The following is a 17,432-nucleotide window of genomic DNA, read 5'->3' as shown; positions in this document are numbered from 1 at the left end:
GTATTAATATGGGAATCCGAAAAAAAACACTGCTAACCGCCACGGTTTCATGTTCCAGTAGATTTCATGTTTCAGTAGATTTCAGTAGATTTTATGTTTCAGTAGATTTCATGTTTCAGTAGATTTCATGTTTCAGTAGATTTCAGTAGATTTCATGTTTCAGTAGATTTCATGTTTCAGTAGATTTCATGTTTCAGTAGATTTCAGATTTCACGTTTCAGTAGATTTCATGTTTCAGTAGATTTCAGTAGATTTCACGTTTCAGTAGATTTCATGTTTCAGTAGATTTCACGTTTCAGTAGATTTCAGTAGATTTCACGTTTTAGTAGATTTCATGTTTCAGTAGATTTCATGTTTCAGTAGATTTCAGATTTCACGTTTCAGTAGATTTCATGTTTCAGTAGATTTCACGTTTTAGTAGATTTCACGTTTCAGTAGATTTCAGTAGATTTCACGTTTTAGTAGATTTCACGTTTTAGTAGATTTCACGTTTTAGTAGATTTCACGTTTTAGTAGATTTCACGTTTCAGTAGATTTCACGTTTCAGTAGATTTCACGTTTCAGTAGATTTCACGTTTTAGTAGATTTCACGTTTTAGTAGATTTAACGTTTCAGTAGATTTCACGTTTTAGTAGATTTCACGTTTCAGTAGATTTCAGTAGATTTCACGTTTCAGTAGATTTCACGTTTCAGTAGATTTCACGTTTTAGTAGATTTCACGTTTTAGTAGATTTAACGTTTCAGTAGATTTCACGTTTTAGTAGATTTCACGTTTCAGTAGATTTCACGTTTCAGCAGCAAGTGATTGTTTTCATTATTCTCGTCTCAATGAAATGACACATTTGACTATTTAAAGGACTCATTGCTTCAGATTTCTGGAGGAAACGTCACGAGATCATCGTTGTGGACAAATCTGTCCTTAGTGGACATGTTGACTGGTATTACTGCAGAATACACTGTAATACACTAATGTTTTGCTGTGTAATACAATATATTACTGTGTATTACTGTGTGTGTGTCATACAATGTGTTCTGCGGTAAGTAAAAACATGATGTATGAAAGAATACTGCAGTGGTGTTTATTGGACATGTCGGAGGTTAAAGGACAGATCTCATGAAGTTATCAGAAACAAACCTGCAGACGATGATTTAGGATTCAGATGTTTTACAGCGGATCACTTCAGTCAGAATGAACGTCTCTTTAGACGTGAGACACACTTCCGTTAACGTGACGCAGATCTGATGATCAGCTGAAAGTTTCACTTCTTCTAAAGCTGAGATCAGCTGACCAAGTGAAAAGTTCCGAATCTTTGAAAGTCAGTTCTGTAGTTTGATTACTCAGAGGACGTCCAGGGGTCCAACCTCTGGATGTGTGGATCAGGGGACGGTGTCGGGGGTCCAGGGCCCCTGGATGTGTTGGCTCTGCAGGAGCCTCTGCAGCTCCTTGAACTGCTCCACCGTCTGGTCCTTCACGTCAGGGTTTGAGATCTGCAGCCGGATGCTGTCGGTGGACCAACTGAGTTCTCCAGAGAACATCTCTGTCAGGATCCGAGCCACGACGGGAACAACCTGAGGACAACCAGAACCACAGGGAACAAACTGAGTGAAGGATTTAAACGGTGACTGAGGATGAGGAAGAGCGCCCCCAGTGGACAAGTGTTGACAAACAGACCTGGACGATGATGAGCTTCTTCTCTTTGGGTTTCTTGTCGGGCCAGTCCTCCCCGAAACAGAAATAGATCTCGAAGGGTGGCGGGTTCTGAGTTTCCCCTCTGTGGAACAGGATCAGCCCTGCGGACAGACGCACGTTGATGTAAATGTGTAAATGAGACGGAGTTCTCCACACCTCAGTGATTCAGTACCTTGCAGGAAGTCGTTGAGGCTGAACACCTTGATCTTCTTCTCCCGCTCCAGGGGGTTGGGTGGACCGTGCTCGGGCATGCCGGGTCCGGACCAGAACACTTTGCACTGACAGAGGCGGACGGCATAGATGTCTTGCTCCCAGATCTCCAGGATCAGCCCGCGGTCCATGACGTCCAGCAGGGCGTCGGTGTAGAACCTCTGCTTCTGGTTCTGAACCTCAGACGTCCCGGGGAACAGGACCTGCTGCAGGGTGACGGGTCCAAACAGGTCCACCTGCTCCGGAGTCGGCTCCAGGTGTCCGTAGTAAATCCGGCAGCCTTGAGGGTTACTGACGGTCAGAGAGCCGGTGGACCGGCCTCGATACTGGAACCTCAGGTCCAGATCTGTTACTACGGACGGAGAGGACGTCTGTTCAACCAACGGGCTTTGAACTAAGGACGCCACCTTCTTACTTCATAACTCACGCTGACCCTCAGCTTTCTGGGTGATACTCGGTGTTGAATAAACTTTTGTGATGTTCAGGGTTGAACCACAGAACCTGTTCCTCACACACCTTCTCCACTGTGAGCCAACAGGTGGGCGTATCGTCCAGGTGGAACAACACACCAGACTTCATCCTTTAATCCTCCAGATGAGGCTTAGTGGAGCTTTAGAGTTTTAGCATTCAAGAGTCATTCTCTTTCTTTTCCTCCCTGCAGAATAAAGGTTCAACTATACCAGTTCACCTGAGATCAGGACCGTCTGGGATCCGGTGTTCAAGAGCTCCTGATCGAGGACCACCAGAGACGCATCCTCCATCAGTTCCCTGAACCCTGAAGTTCCCTCCTGCTGCCAGTCTTTGTGCTAAGCTAGGCTAAAGCTGTTGTTTTTATTGCCTCGACAAGAACCAAACAGGTGCTACTCACGTGGGACGCTGCTCAGCAGGTCGTACTTGCAAGGTTGCTGGTTCTGGACGTCCCCCATACTGCTGGCCTCCATCGGTGCCGGCTCGGGGGGAGCGGACGCTGCCGGCGGGGGGGGCAGAGAGTTCAGGTCCTGGAGTCCGTCGGAGAGTCCTGCGGCGTGGACGAAGCTCCCCTGAACCACCGTCGGACCCTGAGCCCGGAGGTCGGAGGTCATGGGGATCATGTGTTCAAACGCAGCCTCAGAATGCGCCGGGAAGGAGCCGAAGGAGGGGGGGTCACCGACGACCCTGGGGTCTGATGAGGCATGACATCATCACATTACATCATCACGAGAGGAAACGCTGAAACATGAGACTTCAGTGAAAAGATTCAAACGGAGGAAAGAGCAAACGAGGAAGGAAGGAAGAAAGAAAAACAAACAACAACAACAAGGAAGGAAAGATATAAATATAAACCCGACAACAGAAACAGCTGATTAGCTGTGTGGGTTAAATATTCGCTACATCAGGTCTGGAGTCTCTGAACTCTCCTGTTCCATGAAGAACCCGAGGAACCCGAGCCTCGAGGCCTTCGGGTTCCTCACAGAGCCAGCTTGGTTTCAGCGTGGTACTTACTGATGGTGAGGTCCATCAGGTTGGGCATCTGAGAACAGAAAGACGTCGTCAGTCAGCTGATTAAAGTGTTTAAGAGTTATTTTATCAACGTGTCGTCTTCCTCACCTCCTCGTCATCGTCGTCGGCTCCGTCTGAGGAAGGAAGCAGATCGATGAGATGAAGATAAAGATGATGATGATGATGTCATCGACCCCTCACCTGTGTTCCCGCTCTGCTCACAGACCTCGTAGATCTTGTACGGTTGAACCGGAGTCTCTTTGGTGCCGTCGTACTTCAGCTGAAACTCTCGGCTCTTGTTCAGAGCGCAGCGGAGGTTCGCCTTCCACTTGGCCGGCTCAGGTTCATCCACGCCCTCCTGGTACTTACCCGTCTCCAGGGCCCACGCCTGCAAGACACAGAGCAGGGCTAACACACCAGCACAGAAAACAAACAGCTGATACAGTCTGTGCTGTTGTGTTACATGTTGGTAAACAAACAGCTGATACAGTCTGTGTTGTTGTGTTGCATGTTTGTAAACAAACTGCTGATACATTCTGTGTTGTTGTGTTGCATGTTTGTAAACAAACAGCTGATACAGTCTGTGTTGTTGTGTTGCATGTTTGTAAACAAACAGCTGATACAGTCTGTGTTGTTGTGGTGCATGTTTGTAAACAAACAGCTGATACATGCTGTGTTGTTGTGTTGCATGTTTGTAAACAAACAAACAGCTGATGCATGCTGTGTTGTGTTGCATGTTTGTAAACAAACAGCTGATACGTTCTGTGTTGTTGTGTTGCATGTTTGTAAACAAACAAACAGCTGATACAGTTTGTGTTGTGTTGCATGTTTGTAAACAAACAAACAGCTGATACAGTATGTGTTGTTGTGTTGCATGTTTGTAAACAAACAGCGGATACAGTCTGTGTTGTTGTGTTGCATGTTTGTAAACAAACAAACAGCTGATACAGTCTGTGTTGTTGTGTTGCATGTTTGTAAACAAACAAACAGATGATACAGTCTGTGTTGTTGTGTTGCATGTTTGTAAACAAACAGCTGGTACAGTATGTGTTGTTGTGTTGCATGTTTGTAAACAAACAAACAGATGATACAGTATGTGTTGTTGTGTTACATGTTTGTAAACAAACAAACAGCTGATACAAACAGGCTGTGTTGTTGGTGTTGCATGTTTGTAAACAAACAGCTGATACAAACAGTATGTTGTTGTGTGACATGTTTGTAAACAAACAGCTGATACAGTCTGTGTTGGTGTGTTACATGTTTGTAAACAAACAAACGAACATATTTCGGAGCTCAGAGTCAAACTTTCAGCAGAAACAGAGATCTGAGAATGAAAGCAGAAGTGGTTACTAGTGAAGGAGGAAGTGACATCAGCAGTAAAGTTCAGTGAGCCAATCAGCACGTTCCATGTTTGAGGAAACACACACTGAACGATGGTTCAATGTGATGAATATGAATGAGTCTCAGACCTTGAACACGGTGTTCTCCTCCTCACACCCGGAGGAGGGATTGTGTCGTGTCGCGTGTCTCCAGGGGATCTGGAAGAGTCTGTGTTCTGAGCTGAGCCACTGAAGACCAGGATACCTGCCGCTGTTCACCTGAGCCAACAACCAGGGCTTCAGACGGATCCTCCGGGGCTGCATGCTCATACTGGGAGGAGGAGATGGAGCACTGGGAGGAGATGGAGCACTGGGAGGAGGAGGAGATGGAGCACTGGGGAGGAGATGATGGAGCACTGGGGAGGAGATGATGGAGCACTGGGAGGAGGAGATGGAGCACTGGGAGGAGATGGAGGAGCACTGGGAGGAGGAGATGATGGAGCACTGGGAGGAGGAGATGGAGCACTGGGAGGAGATGGAGGAGCACTGGGAGGAGGAGATGATGGAGCACTGGGAGGAGATGGAGCACTAGGAGGAGATGGAGCACTGGGAGGAGGAGATGATGGAGCACTGGGAGGAGATGGAGCACTGGGAGGAGATGGAGCACTGGGAGGAGGAGATGGAGCACTGGGAGGAGATGGAGCACTGGGAGGAGGAGATGATGGAGCACTGGCAGGAGATGGAGCACTGGCAGGAGATGGAGCACTGGGAGGAGATGGAGCACTGGGAGGAGGAGATGATGGAGCACTGGCAGGAGATGATGGAGATGATGGAGCTCCTAGATGAGTGGTAACAACAGTTATCTTACAAATATATATTTAAATACGTATTATTATTGTCATTATTATGTATTGCATATTATTTGGTATTAATGATGTTAGAGGTGAAAGTTCTCTTTGATGAAGACCAGGAGATCCAGCTGAAAGCTCTGAAAGACTGTGGACCTTACAGACTTTAAGAAATCCTTTTACTCAACTATAAAGAACTAAATACCTGAGGTCAGCTGCAGGTTCTCTACTGCCCACCTGAGGAACACTGAAACCCGAGGAACACCCGAGGAACACTGAGGAACACCCGAGGAACACTGAAACCCGAGGAACACCTGAGGAACACCCGAGGAACACTGAAACCCGAGGAACACCTGAGGAACACTGAGGAACACCCGAGGAACACCTGAGGAACACCCGAGGAACACCCGAGGAACACTGAGGAACACCCGAGGAACACCCGAGGAACACTGAGGAACACCCGAGGAACACTGAGGAACACCCGAGGAACACTGAGGAACACCCGAGGAACACTGAGGAACACCCGAGGAACACTGAGGAACACCCGAGGAACACTGAGGAACACCCGAGGAACACCCGAGGAACACCCGAGGAACACTGAGGAACACCCGAGGAACACTGAGGAACACTGAGGAACACCCGAGGAACACTGAAACCTGAGGAACACTGAAACCTGAGGAACACCCGAGGAACACTGAGGAACACTGAAACCTGAGGAACACTGAGGAACACCCGAGGAACACTGAGGAACACCCGAGGAACACTGAAACCTGAGGAACACTGAGGAACACCCGAGGAACACTGAGGAACACCCGAGGAACACTGAAACCTGAGGAACACCTGAGGTCTGCTAAAACTTGTGTATATATATACGTACGTTCAATGTCCAAGTTGTGAAGGTAAAATCATAAGACGATCTCTGTGGGTCGTGGCTTGTCATTAAGGAGTGATGGTGGATCCCACAGCCAGACCAGCTGAGAACCACTGACCTCCATGAAGCAGGAAACATTATGTGAATTTATGCTTCTGCATTATCCAAATGCTCTCGTACTGTTCAAACGTATTGTAAGGCTCGTACCGAACGGTTTAATACGAAGACGTACATAGTTACAGCCTAACAACGAATAATAGCTGTGGCGCCATCGTGTGGTTATAAGGTGGTATTTCAGCTGCAGGACAGCAGTGAAGGCCCAGCTATAAAATACACAGACTCAGAGGTCTCAGGACTCAGAGGTCTCAGGACTCAGAGGTCTCAGGACTCAGAGGACTCAGAGGTCTCAGGACTCAGAGGTCTCAGGACTCAGAGGTCTGATGGAGACGTGGAACTGATGAACTCTGTTAAAAATTCATGACGGGATGTAACTGTTCAGCTTCACGGTGACTGTTCGCTAAACGCACGTGCGTGTGTGTGCGCGCGCCCTTTACTGTACCGGTGGACTCACCTGGTCCCGGTCTTGGTCTTGGTCCTGGTCCCGGTCCTGGTCCTGGTCCTCTGCTCCGTGAGTCGTTATTCAGGAACTCGAACTGAAGCTCATCTCGGAGAGAAAAAAAAAAGTCCCGCAGACTTCAGAATCAAGCGACGTAATGACAAATACTACTTCCTGTTAGAGAGACAAAATAAAAGTGTAAACATGTAATAAAGAATACTTCTACTACCACTAAATACACACATCTACTAGAAACTACTGCAACCTGAGAAGAAGGCAGCTCTTACTCAATTATGTTATGTATTCATTTAGTTACATATAGAAGCTTTTATTGTGTTTTAAATAAACATTTAGTGGGCGGAATGAGACCCTTTGTTTTATTGTGAAAGGGTTTCCGGAGTGTTGACAGTTTTTACGGAAGTGCTCGAGGTTCCTCCCTTCCTTCCGCTCAACACTGAAATAAATAACTAAATAAAACGAATTCACTTTATTTAGTTTAGTTGTATGATTTTATATGTGAGACGTTTACAGCTGATGCAAACTTATTGAGTGATCATTTTCAATATGAATGAAAAAATACCAGCAAACTCATTTCTATAAATAATTAGTCTGTAAAATGTCTATAAGATAAATATTTATAATCTATTAGAGAGAGAGAGAGAGAGAGAGAGAGAGAGAGAGAGAGAGAGAGAGAGAGAGAGAGAGAGAGAGAGAGAGAGAGAGAGAGAGAGAGAGAGAGAGAGAGAGAGAGAGAGAGAGAGAGAGAGAGAGAGAGAGAGAGAGAGAGAGAGAGAGAGAGAGAGAGAGAGAGAGAGAGAGAGAGAGAGAGAGAGAGAGAGAGAGAGAGAGAGAGATTTGTTCGGGGCGGGGCTTCTTGTTGGGGTGCTAGCTGCTGATTGGTTCCCATCTGAATGAGCGGCATGTCTCCAGCAGTGTGTTGATGCTGATGAGTTTAGATGTTGTGAGTAAAGAAGTGTGAACGTTCAGTGAAGATTCACTGATCACAGCTTCAACTCGTCACAGTTCAAATAAACACAATGATCAATAATCAATCAACAATCAAAAGCGTTTTCAGCTTTTTGTATCAAAGATTTATTCTGAGTTACAGAATTAGACTTGAACAACGTCTTGGTTTTCATTTCTAAAAGTTAAAAAAAGAAAAAGGAACAATAACAAGAAGGTCGGCCGACGTCAGCGTCGCTGCGTCTCCATTGATTTGTCCCGCGTGCTGAAGAGCTCCTGGAACAAGACGACATCAGAACTGTGTGGTGAAGCAGTCACAGGATGAGTCGTGTAAATCTCATTCTGTGATCGATGTGAGAAATCTCTGATATTGCTGCTCTGTGATTGGCTGCAGAGAGGTGTCCTCTTATCTGTACCCGTCTTCAGACAAACGGATCACCAGTCCATCATCCGGGTCATCTGAGTCCTGTGACGTCTGCTCTCATTGGTCTGTCTTCATGTCTTCATGTCTTCATGTCTTCATGTCGTGTGATCACCTGAAGACGGTCAACCGTCTCCACCATCACGGCTTCTGAGGGTTTCTGGTCTTTCTATGACAGGAGACAGATGAGAGTGAAATGTTCCTGCAGGGTCGCTGACCATGTTTGGAGGAGGAGGAGGAGGAGGAGGAGGAGGAGGAAGCACAGAGTGTTTCCTGGTGTAGACTCCCTGTCTGCCTTGGAAACCTTCTGACTCTTGTTCATGACTGAAAGTTCTGGAGCTCGTCTGTTGGTTTAAATTTAGATCAAATGAATATATTTATTGAAATGAATGAAGTCTCTACATTCAGTAATTATGTTCGTACCTCGTTGGGATGTTGACCGACGGACGGCGATGCGTTTTGGTCGTCAGGATTTCGCTGAACTCGTCTTCTCTTCACGGTTCGAAGCACCAGAAACAAACCAGCTGATAGAAACAACAACAGAATCATCGCAGTGATTCCTCCTGCTAGTCTGCTGTCCACATCTCCGAACATCTGCTGCTCAGTGAACGCACCACGAGGAACTACAGAGAGCAGAGAGTTAGTGTCAGTGAACGCACCACGAGGAACTACAGAGAGCAGAGAGTTAGTGTCAGTGAACGCACCACGTGGAACTACAGAGAGCAGAGAGTTAGTGTCAGTGAACGCACCACGAGGAACTACAGAGAGCAGAGAGTTAGTGTCAGTGAACGCACCACGAGGAACTACAGAGAGCAGAGAGTTAGTGTCAGTGAACGCACCACGTGGAACTACAGAGAGCAGAGAGTTAGTGTCAGTGAACGCACCACGAGGAACTACAGAGAGCAGAGAGTTAGTGTCAGTGAACGCACCACGAGGAACTACAGAGAGCAGAGAGTTAGTGTCAGTGAACGCACCACGAGGAACTACAGAGAGGAAAGAGTTAGTGTCAGTGAACGCACCACGAGGAACTACAGAGAGCAGAGAGTTAGTGTCAGTGAACGCACCACGAGGAACTACAGAGAGCAGAGAGTTAGTGTCAGTGAACGCACCACGAGGAACTACAGAGAGGAAAGAGTTAGTGTCAGTGAACGCACCACGAGGAACTACAGAGAGCAGAGAGTTAGTGTCAGTGAACGCACCACGTGGAACTACAGAGAGGAAAGAGTTAGTGTCAGTGAACGCACCACGAGGAACTACAGAGAAGAAAGAGTTAGTGTCAGTGAACGCACCACGAGGAACTACAGAGAGCAGAGAGTTAGTGTCAGTGAACGCACCACGAGGAACTACAGAGAGCAGAGAGTTAGTGTCAGTGAACGCACCACGAGGAACTACAGAGAGCAGAGAGTTAGTGTCAGTGAACGCACCACGAGGAACTACAGAGAGCAGAGAGTTAGTGTCAGTGAACGCACCACGAGGAACTACAGAGAGCAGAGAGTTAGTGTCAGTGAACGCACCACGAGGAACTACAGAGAGGAAAGAGTTAGTGTCAGTGAACGCACCACGAGGAACTACAGAGAGCAGAGAGTTAGTGTCAGTGAACGCACCACGAGGAACTACAGAGAGCAGAGAGTTAGTGTCAGTGAACGCACCACGAGGAACTACAGAGAGCAGAGAGTTAGTGTCAGTGAACGCACCACGAGGAACTACAGAGAGCAGAGAGTTAGTGTCAGTGAACGCACCACGAGGAACTACAGAGAGCAGAGAGTTAGTGTCAGTGAACGCACCACGAGGAACTACAGAGAGGAAAGAGTTAGTGTCAGTGAACGCACCACGAGGAACTACAGAGAGCAGAGAGTTCGTGTCAGTGAACGCACCACGAGGAACTACAGAGAGCAGAGAGTTAGTGTCAGTGAACGCACCACGAGGAACTACAGAGAGCAGAGAGTTAGTGTCAGTGAACGCACCACGAGGAACTACAGAGAGCAGAGAGTTCGTGTCATTGAACGCACCACGAGGAACTACAGAGAGCAGAGAGTTAGTGTCAGTGAACGCACCACGAGGAACTACAGAGAGCAGAGAGTTAGTGTCAGTGAACGCACCACGTGGAACTACAGAGAGCAGAGAGTTAGTGTCAGTGAACGCACCACGAGGAACTACAGAGAGGAAAGAGTTAGTGTCAGTGAACGCACCACGAGGAACTACAGAGAGCAGAGAGTTAGTGTCAGTGAACGCACCACGAGGAACTACAGAGAGGAAAGAGTTAGTGTCAGTGAATGCACCACGAGGAACTACAGAGAGCAGAGAGTTAGTGTCAGTGAACGCACCACGAGGAACTACAGAGAGCAGAGAGTTAGTGTCAGTGAACGCACCACGAGGAACTACAGAGAGCAGAGAGTTCGTGTCAGTGAACGCACCACGAGGAACTACAGAGAGCAGAGAGTTCGTGTCAGTGAACGCACCACGAGGAACTACAGAGAGCAGAGAGTTAGTGTCAGTGAACGCACCACGAGGAACTACAGAGAGCAGAGAGTTCGTGTCAGTGAACGCACCACGAGGAACTACAGAGAGCAGAGAGTTCGTGTCAGTGAACGCACCACCACAGTTCCAGACTGTAACTCACCTGATTGTCCTCTCTGCAGGACTTCAATGTCCACTGAAGCTGAAGCTTCTTCTCCAGATTCTTCATCTCTTGCAACAACCTGCATATAGAAATATAATAATGCATTTATTTACATCAACCAAGAAGGAACATCAATAGTCTGAACAGTTGTATTACACATGAGACGTTCAGGTACGATGGGAGAGTAAATATCAAGTCTCTGTATGCGAGTGTGGCTCTGCAATAACAAGAAATAATATGCAACAGAATATTAGCAGAATGTACAAATACACAAAACACAGGAGTATATTGAAGATACTTCAATTAATAATTATTAAAGGAAATTAGATGTAATACTGTAATAACCCACAGGGTGGAGCTCCAACTCAAACAATGTATGACGTCTATTAGCTTTATATTTAGTACAGCCTGCTAATGCTCACTATTAATGTACAATGTACTCTGAATTACTACGTTTCACTCAATACTGATCCAGAGAACAGATGAAGGGGTGAAGGGGTGAAGGGATGAAGGGGTGAAGGGATGAAGGGGTGAAGGGGTGAAGGGCTGAAGGGGTGAAGGGGTGAAGGGATGAAGGGGTGAAGGGATGAAGGGGTGAAGGGATGAAGGGATGAAGGGATGAAGGGGTGAAGGGATGAAGGGGTGAAGGGGTGAAGGGATGAAGGGGTGAAGGGATGAAGGGGTGAAGGGTTGAAGGGATGAAGGGGTGAAGGGATGAAGGGGTGAAGGGGTGAAGGGATGAAGGCGTGAAGGGGTGAAGGGGTGAAGGGGTGAAGGGATGAAGGGGTGAAGGGATGAAGGGGTGAAGGGATGAAGGGGTGAAGGGGTGAAGGGATGAAGGGATGAAGGGGTGAAGGGGTGAAGGGATGACGGGGTGAAGGGATGAAGGGGTGAAGGGATGAAGGGATGAAGGGGTGAAGGGGTGAAGGGTTGAAGGGGTGAAGGGGTGAAGGGATGAAGGGGTGAAGGGATGAAGGGGTGAAGGGGTGAAGGGGTGAAGGGGTGAAGGGATGAAGGGGTGAAGGGGTGAAGGGATGAAGGGGTGAAGGGTTGAAGGGGTGAAGGTTGTTGTTTTGTGGACTTGTGTTGTCGGTTGCAGCAGAAACGGTCCAAGAGTCCAGAGACCTCGAGGTCTGGACCAGGTCAGCATGAATACTGATGAGGATGATGACTCGGTGACAGACTTGTCCTCGTTATCCTTCATACATCGTTATGTTACAGAAGCTCCTCCCACCCGGTTTCACTGCATTTATTATATATTTGTAGAAATATCAAACTTGAGATGAGTAAAGTAGGAATGAAGCGCAGAGAGACCTTTGAGAGAGAGCTGGGTGTCGTCTGCGTACGGGCGGAACTACAGGTGTGACAGCAGCTGTTTGACAGATGTTTGTCACCTTATAGTTGTATAGTAGTACAATGAAGGTAACAATACCACATTGTAGTTATATATATATGTGTATATACAGACACCAGCAGACTCTTCTAGTCAGAAGTACTGATTGAGGGGGAATTGTTCCATTTCATACTGTTTTAAAGGAAGACCCACCTGTAGTATGTGTCTGTCGAAGGCATGCAGTTGGTCCGTCCTGGCGATCAGAACCCCCCCGTTGGTGACTTGGTACAGTCCAGATGCAGGAAGGATGGAGTAGTGGATGTTTGGATTCAGGCCCTGTGATTGGACAGCAGTGATGACTCGTCTGCTGTCAGATGGGTTATAAAACAGGTAAACCAGCAGGTGCTCTTACATCAGAGAAGTCGCCATCTGACGCCCGGATCTGTAACACCTGGTTCCCATAGGTGGTGACGATGGAGGCCGGGCTCGAGTTCTGGACGATGAAACCTCTAAAGGTGGTTCTGTTGAAGACCGGAGGGAACGTGTTCTCACTGAGAACCCTGATCAGAACCGAAACCACACTGTACTTCAGCTGGTCGTCCTCCTGACACACCTGCAGAGGCAGATCAAAGCACAGGTAGATCGGACCTTTTGTTCCGTAGTGAGTGTGATGGATAAAAGGTAAACAGGAAGTAGCACTACCATGACGCTGAGTGTGAAGTCTGCCTCCTGGCGCCGGGCGGTCACAGCTCTGGTGAGCCGGATCTCACCGGTCCTGTTGTTGATCACAAACCTGCCTCGATCCCCACCTGAACACACACACACTCCGTTTGACCGGCTGCAGTATGGGCCTTGAACTCCTCGGCCTCTTTTCCAGCAACACAGTGTTGCAGGGAGAACGTCTTTCTGTGGGCTAACAGGAAGTTAGCGTCGCCCTGTTTTCCTCAACAAAAGACCCAAGGAATGTTTTACGTTTAAACTTATTACACATTTCCATAATCCATTTAGCGCTGATAGAAACACGACTTCTGACGGGTAACGAAGGTCCAGAGAGCCGTGGATGTTGTAGTCATATGCCTGAAAGCTCCAAGAACAACACTTTAAAGAGACATTTAACTCAGCAAGTTGTTTTCTCTTTCAGAAACACATTTATTTGATGATTTATTAAATCCCATTCCTCTGGAAACCGTCAACGTTCAGTATGACTGACGGCCCCTCCCATCCACTAGGGGGCGTGTCCTGTTCGCTGCCTTCTGTCTGTCAGGATGTTGATCGGCAGCTCACGAGCCCACCTGAGCCTGATGGGAGTGGCCTCTATAAAGATGCACCACCTGAACATGGCGAGGTGCCTCCTCTCCTCTCCGACTCTCAGCTGCTTCATTTGATTAATTCTTTGGTTGTTTGTTGCTGTTATCACTCGTCTTGTCTCCCTCATGTTGCAGCCGGTGACATCAGAGGTGTAAGGTGTCCACAGGAAACCTCTCTCTTCTGGATCACATTCTTTTTGGCATCTTCCGGTTCATACTTCAGCTCTTCTACTCGTAGCTGCAGTCTCATCTTGTCACTCTGAGTCTCCACTGTTCTTTGTTTCTTTCTTCTCTCGTCTCCGGGTCCAGTCACAGGAGATCTGGGGTCTCAGACTGATCTCAGGCTGTCACAACCCGGCTCCTATAGGCGCTGACAAATACGGCGAAGACACAACAGATGATGATTACGTGAAGTATTTATTTTAACCAAATAAAGAAATGGTTAACTCTGCACGTTGGTCACACCCCCCCCCCCCCCCCCCCCCCCCCCCCCCCCAGACTGGAGACACCTGGGCCAGTGCTCCAGGATGAAGCGCCGCTCTCCTATCACCCCGGCTCTTTCGACGTGTTATGTGGAATAAAACTCTTTTCTTTGGTGACCTGTCTGCGTCTCCCTGATGAGGTCATGGCTGTCAGAGCCAAGTCGTGACAGTTGGGGGCTCGTCCGGGATCTGGACCGTTTGGCGGTCGTGGGTTTGTAGCTTGGTTTGTTGGGTTCTTCTGCCCTTTCGTATTTGTTTGTAGGGTCACGTCATAGGTGACCTCACTGATCTGTAGTCTGGGTTTCTCTGGATTCCCTGTGGCGCTGTTGGACGGTCATAGTTCTTTGGGGGAAACAGGCACTTTTGTTTGGGAGATGCAGTAGTTTGAATCTATTTCGGTCACAGAGACGCGGTTTTGAGATTAGGAGTTGTTCTCTCCTCTCGGCGCGCTTATCCTCCAACTCTGCCATCAGAGAGTTCCCTTTGCTGTTGGGATCTTGGGCCTGCTGCAGAACCTGGTCCAACTGGATCTAGAGGTCTCTATTTCTGTACTGCATTGAAGCAGGAAACAGCCTCCTTCTCCTCAGTGCTTTGCTCCAGGCAGTTCTGCTACTGGTCAGCTCCTGCTGCTGCTCTTTGTACTGAGACTCTTCAGCGTCTGCTCCGGCTCCACCGTAAAGCTCTCCAGCGCCACGATCTTCATCTGCACCTCCAGCATCTCAGACGTCATGGAGCTCTGGGTGTGTTCGCTTAAACCTCGCAGCTCCAAAGTGGTTAAGAGGCTGTAAACACTGTTTGTGGTCTGTTAAAGCAGATTGTGATCTACCTGACAGGATGCTGTAGATCAGAGTGGTGTTGATTCCTCTGTCTCCATCTTCTGCTCTGATTGGACCGGGAGAAAACTCAAGAACTGCTTCCTGAAACAGAAAATAAATATATATTTGCATAAATGGATGTAAACAAGTACATCTGCTTACAGGAGGGGTCCCCCGGGTTTACCTGGTGTTTCTGTGTGATGTTGGTGGTGTAGGTGGGATTCATGCAGACAGGAACAGCTGGAGAGACAGGTGTGCAGGGCAGGAAGTGAGGATAGTGGTCGTCTCCGTCCTCAATGTTCACAGTCAGAACAGCAGATATGTTGGACTTCTCCACAGTGTTCGCTTCCTGTTCATTCCACAAAACCAGACATCAGGGCCCTGTTTCAGACAGCAGGTTTAACCAACTCTGAGTTAACTAACCCTGAACTCTGAGTTAACTAACCCTGAACTCTGAGTTGACTAACCCTGAACTCTGAGTTAACTAACCCTGAACTCTGAGTTGACTAACCCTGAACTCTGAGTTGACTAACCCTGAACTCTGAGTTAACTAACCCTGAACTCTGAGTTAACTAACCCTGAACTCTGAGTTGACTAACCCTGAACTCTGAGTTAACTAACCCTGAACTCTGAGTGTTACCTGAGCCCAGATGATCACCTGCAGTTGGGTTCTGGTCTCGTAGTCCAGAGGTTTGTTCAGAACTATGTTCCCACTGTTCGGTGGATCAACCCTGAAGAACTCTGGGTCTCGCTGCAGGAAGCAGGTCACAGGTCACAGTTCAGTTCACGGTGACCGACACAGAGCACGGACAGACGTGTGTGGACATCTTACCGACGATTGATCGATGATGTAACTGATCATGTCTCCGTCTGCATCGACGGCCTTCACTGTGAAAACCACAGAGTTCACTGCTGTCAGCTGCAAACACACCAAACAAACTTCATTATAGGTCACTAAATATAAGAATCAGGTCACGAAACATCACTGTACATAAGTATGACGTGAGTTTCTTCTGATAAACGCATGTATAAGTTCATACATACATATATATATATGTATGTATGTAGATGTAGATGTAGATGTTGATGTGTAACAGTATAGTCGTGTGTTGTACACATGGTGCAGTTGGCTTGTGGTTGTCTGCTGCTCTACTTCTTACCTCACTGATCGTGTGCGGTTGAATCGTCTCCTTTACAAAGTTTGGTTTGTTGTCGTTTTCGTTGAGAATCTGCAGCAGGATCCTGAAGCTGGTCTGAGGAAAGAAACACAGCTTCACTTCTAGCACGTTGCTGACCCGCCGACGTCCGATGGGTCACTCACCTGTACGACGTCGTCCTCGTAGCAGCTGAGCTCTGCTGTCAGCACTGACCCCTGCACCTGAGAGACAAACACACACTTTGTTCCTGTCGGTTCTCCAGCTGAGATGAACTACAGTCAACAGATGGAGCAGCAGGTGCACCTCTCGGTCCAGTACTCTGGAGGCGGAGGTGTTGAGGCGGACGCTTCGACCCTCTAAGTAGAACCAGTGGGCGTTGTCTCCGGTCAGACACAGGCGGACGGTGTTAGCTCCTGGTTCTGGGCTGATACTGAGGTTAGCGATGAACTGACCCACTGGACTGTTCTCTCGGACCGCCGCAAAGATGTCCGACCCGCCCAGACACAGGCTGGCTGAGGACGAAGCACAGAGCATCAGGTGTCCTCCAGGTTCAGACACAGGCTGAGGACGAAGCACAGAGCATCAGGTGTCCTCCAGGTTCAGACACAGGCTGAGGACGAAGCACAGAGCATCAGGTGTCCTCCAGGTTCACACTGTGACTTGTTAGTTGCAGCACTTCTCGTACCAAACACATCCACAGCGTGCTATGAATGTTATTGATGAACTGGTTCTACTCGACCAGCCTGCGAGGTTATTTCTGTCAACAAGCTGTAGGGATGATGATGATGATGATGATGATGATGATGATGATGATGTCTCAGTGTTCTTACCTGTAATAATGTGATACGATAACCTGACAGCCACCTGCCACAGCAGCAGCCTGCAGGTTCTCAGCATCCTCTTCCTCCTCCTCCTCCTCCTCCTGCAGAGCACACAAACATCACTGTAACTCGGTGTCACAGCTCTCATCAGAGTTCTTCTTCTCTGATCTGATCATGACGCCACGATGTCAAACTGTGATGTCACCCCAAGACGAGACCCGAGCTCCTTTCATCAGTCACGAGACATGTTCGTGTTATTTTGCTTCTTTCTTCATTTATTTTTGCAGCAGTATAATATATATGAAGCTGATCGGTCTCGTGCTGGTGGACCCTGATTAGAGGGTCCTTCATAGTCCTGGTCCATGTTGGTACAGCAGACTGACGAGGCTTCGTGGTCGGACCTGCCGAGTCCTTCAGGCTGCTTCTGATCTGTACTTTGACATCCAGCTGCTCAACAACGACACGACTCAGCTGATGAAGGCTGATCAGCAGAACTGACCACTGAGTTTCTTCTTCTGACAGTCGAGCAGAAGCAGGTCA

The 17,432-nt window shown here is 47.9% G+C and overlaps 1 protein-coding gene across 4 annotated transcripts; it reads right to left on the bottom strand.

Moving 5' to 3' along the window:
* Nucleotides 1-943: 943 nt before the first annotated feature.
* On the bottom strand, nt 944-7,107 carry irf5 (interferon regulatory factor 5). 4 transcript variants are annotated; one of them, XM_079294171.1, is made up of 9 exons: nt 6,989-7,107; nt 4,849-5,536; nt 3,581-3,767; nt 3,488-3,513; nt 3,383-3,410; nt 2,769-3,062; nt 1,863-2,252; nt 1,673-1,791; nt 946-1,569 (listed from the first exon to the last, which is right to left on the bottom strand). In XM_079294171.1, exons 2-9 carry the CDS (start codon nt 5,026-5,028, stop codon nt 1,378-1,380), a joined length of 1,416 nt encoding a protein of 471 aa, XP_079150297.1. In that variant the 5' UTR covers nt 5,029-5,536; nt 6,989-7,107; the 3' UTR covers nt 946-1,377. The 4 variants fall into 4 exon arrangements, with proteins under 4 accessions (XP_079150296.1, XP_079150297.1, XP_079150298.1 ...); XM_079294172.1 differs by having other exon boundaries at nt 4,849-5,533; nt 6,989-7,062; XM_079294170.1 differs by lacking the exons at nt 4,849-5,536; nt 6,989-7,107 and having other exon boundaries at nt 944-1,569; nt 3,581-4,826.
* Between the last annotated feature and the right edge of the window lie 10,325 nt (nt 7,108-17,432).

This window comes from Melanostigma gelatinosum (genome assembly GCF_949748355.1).
Source record: "Melanostigma gelatinosum genome assembly, chromosome: 22".
Lineage (NCBI taxonomy): Eukaryota > Metazoa > Chordata > Actinopteri > Perciformes > Zoarcidae > Melanostigma > Melanostigma gelatinosum.
Note: the sequence above shows the minus strand (reverse complement) of the source record. Positions and strands in the feature narration are given on the sequence as shown.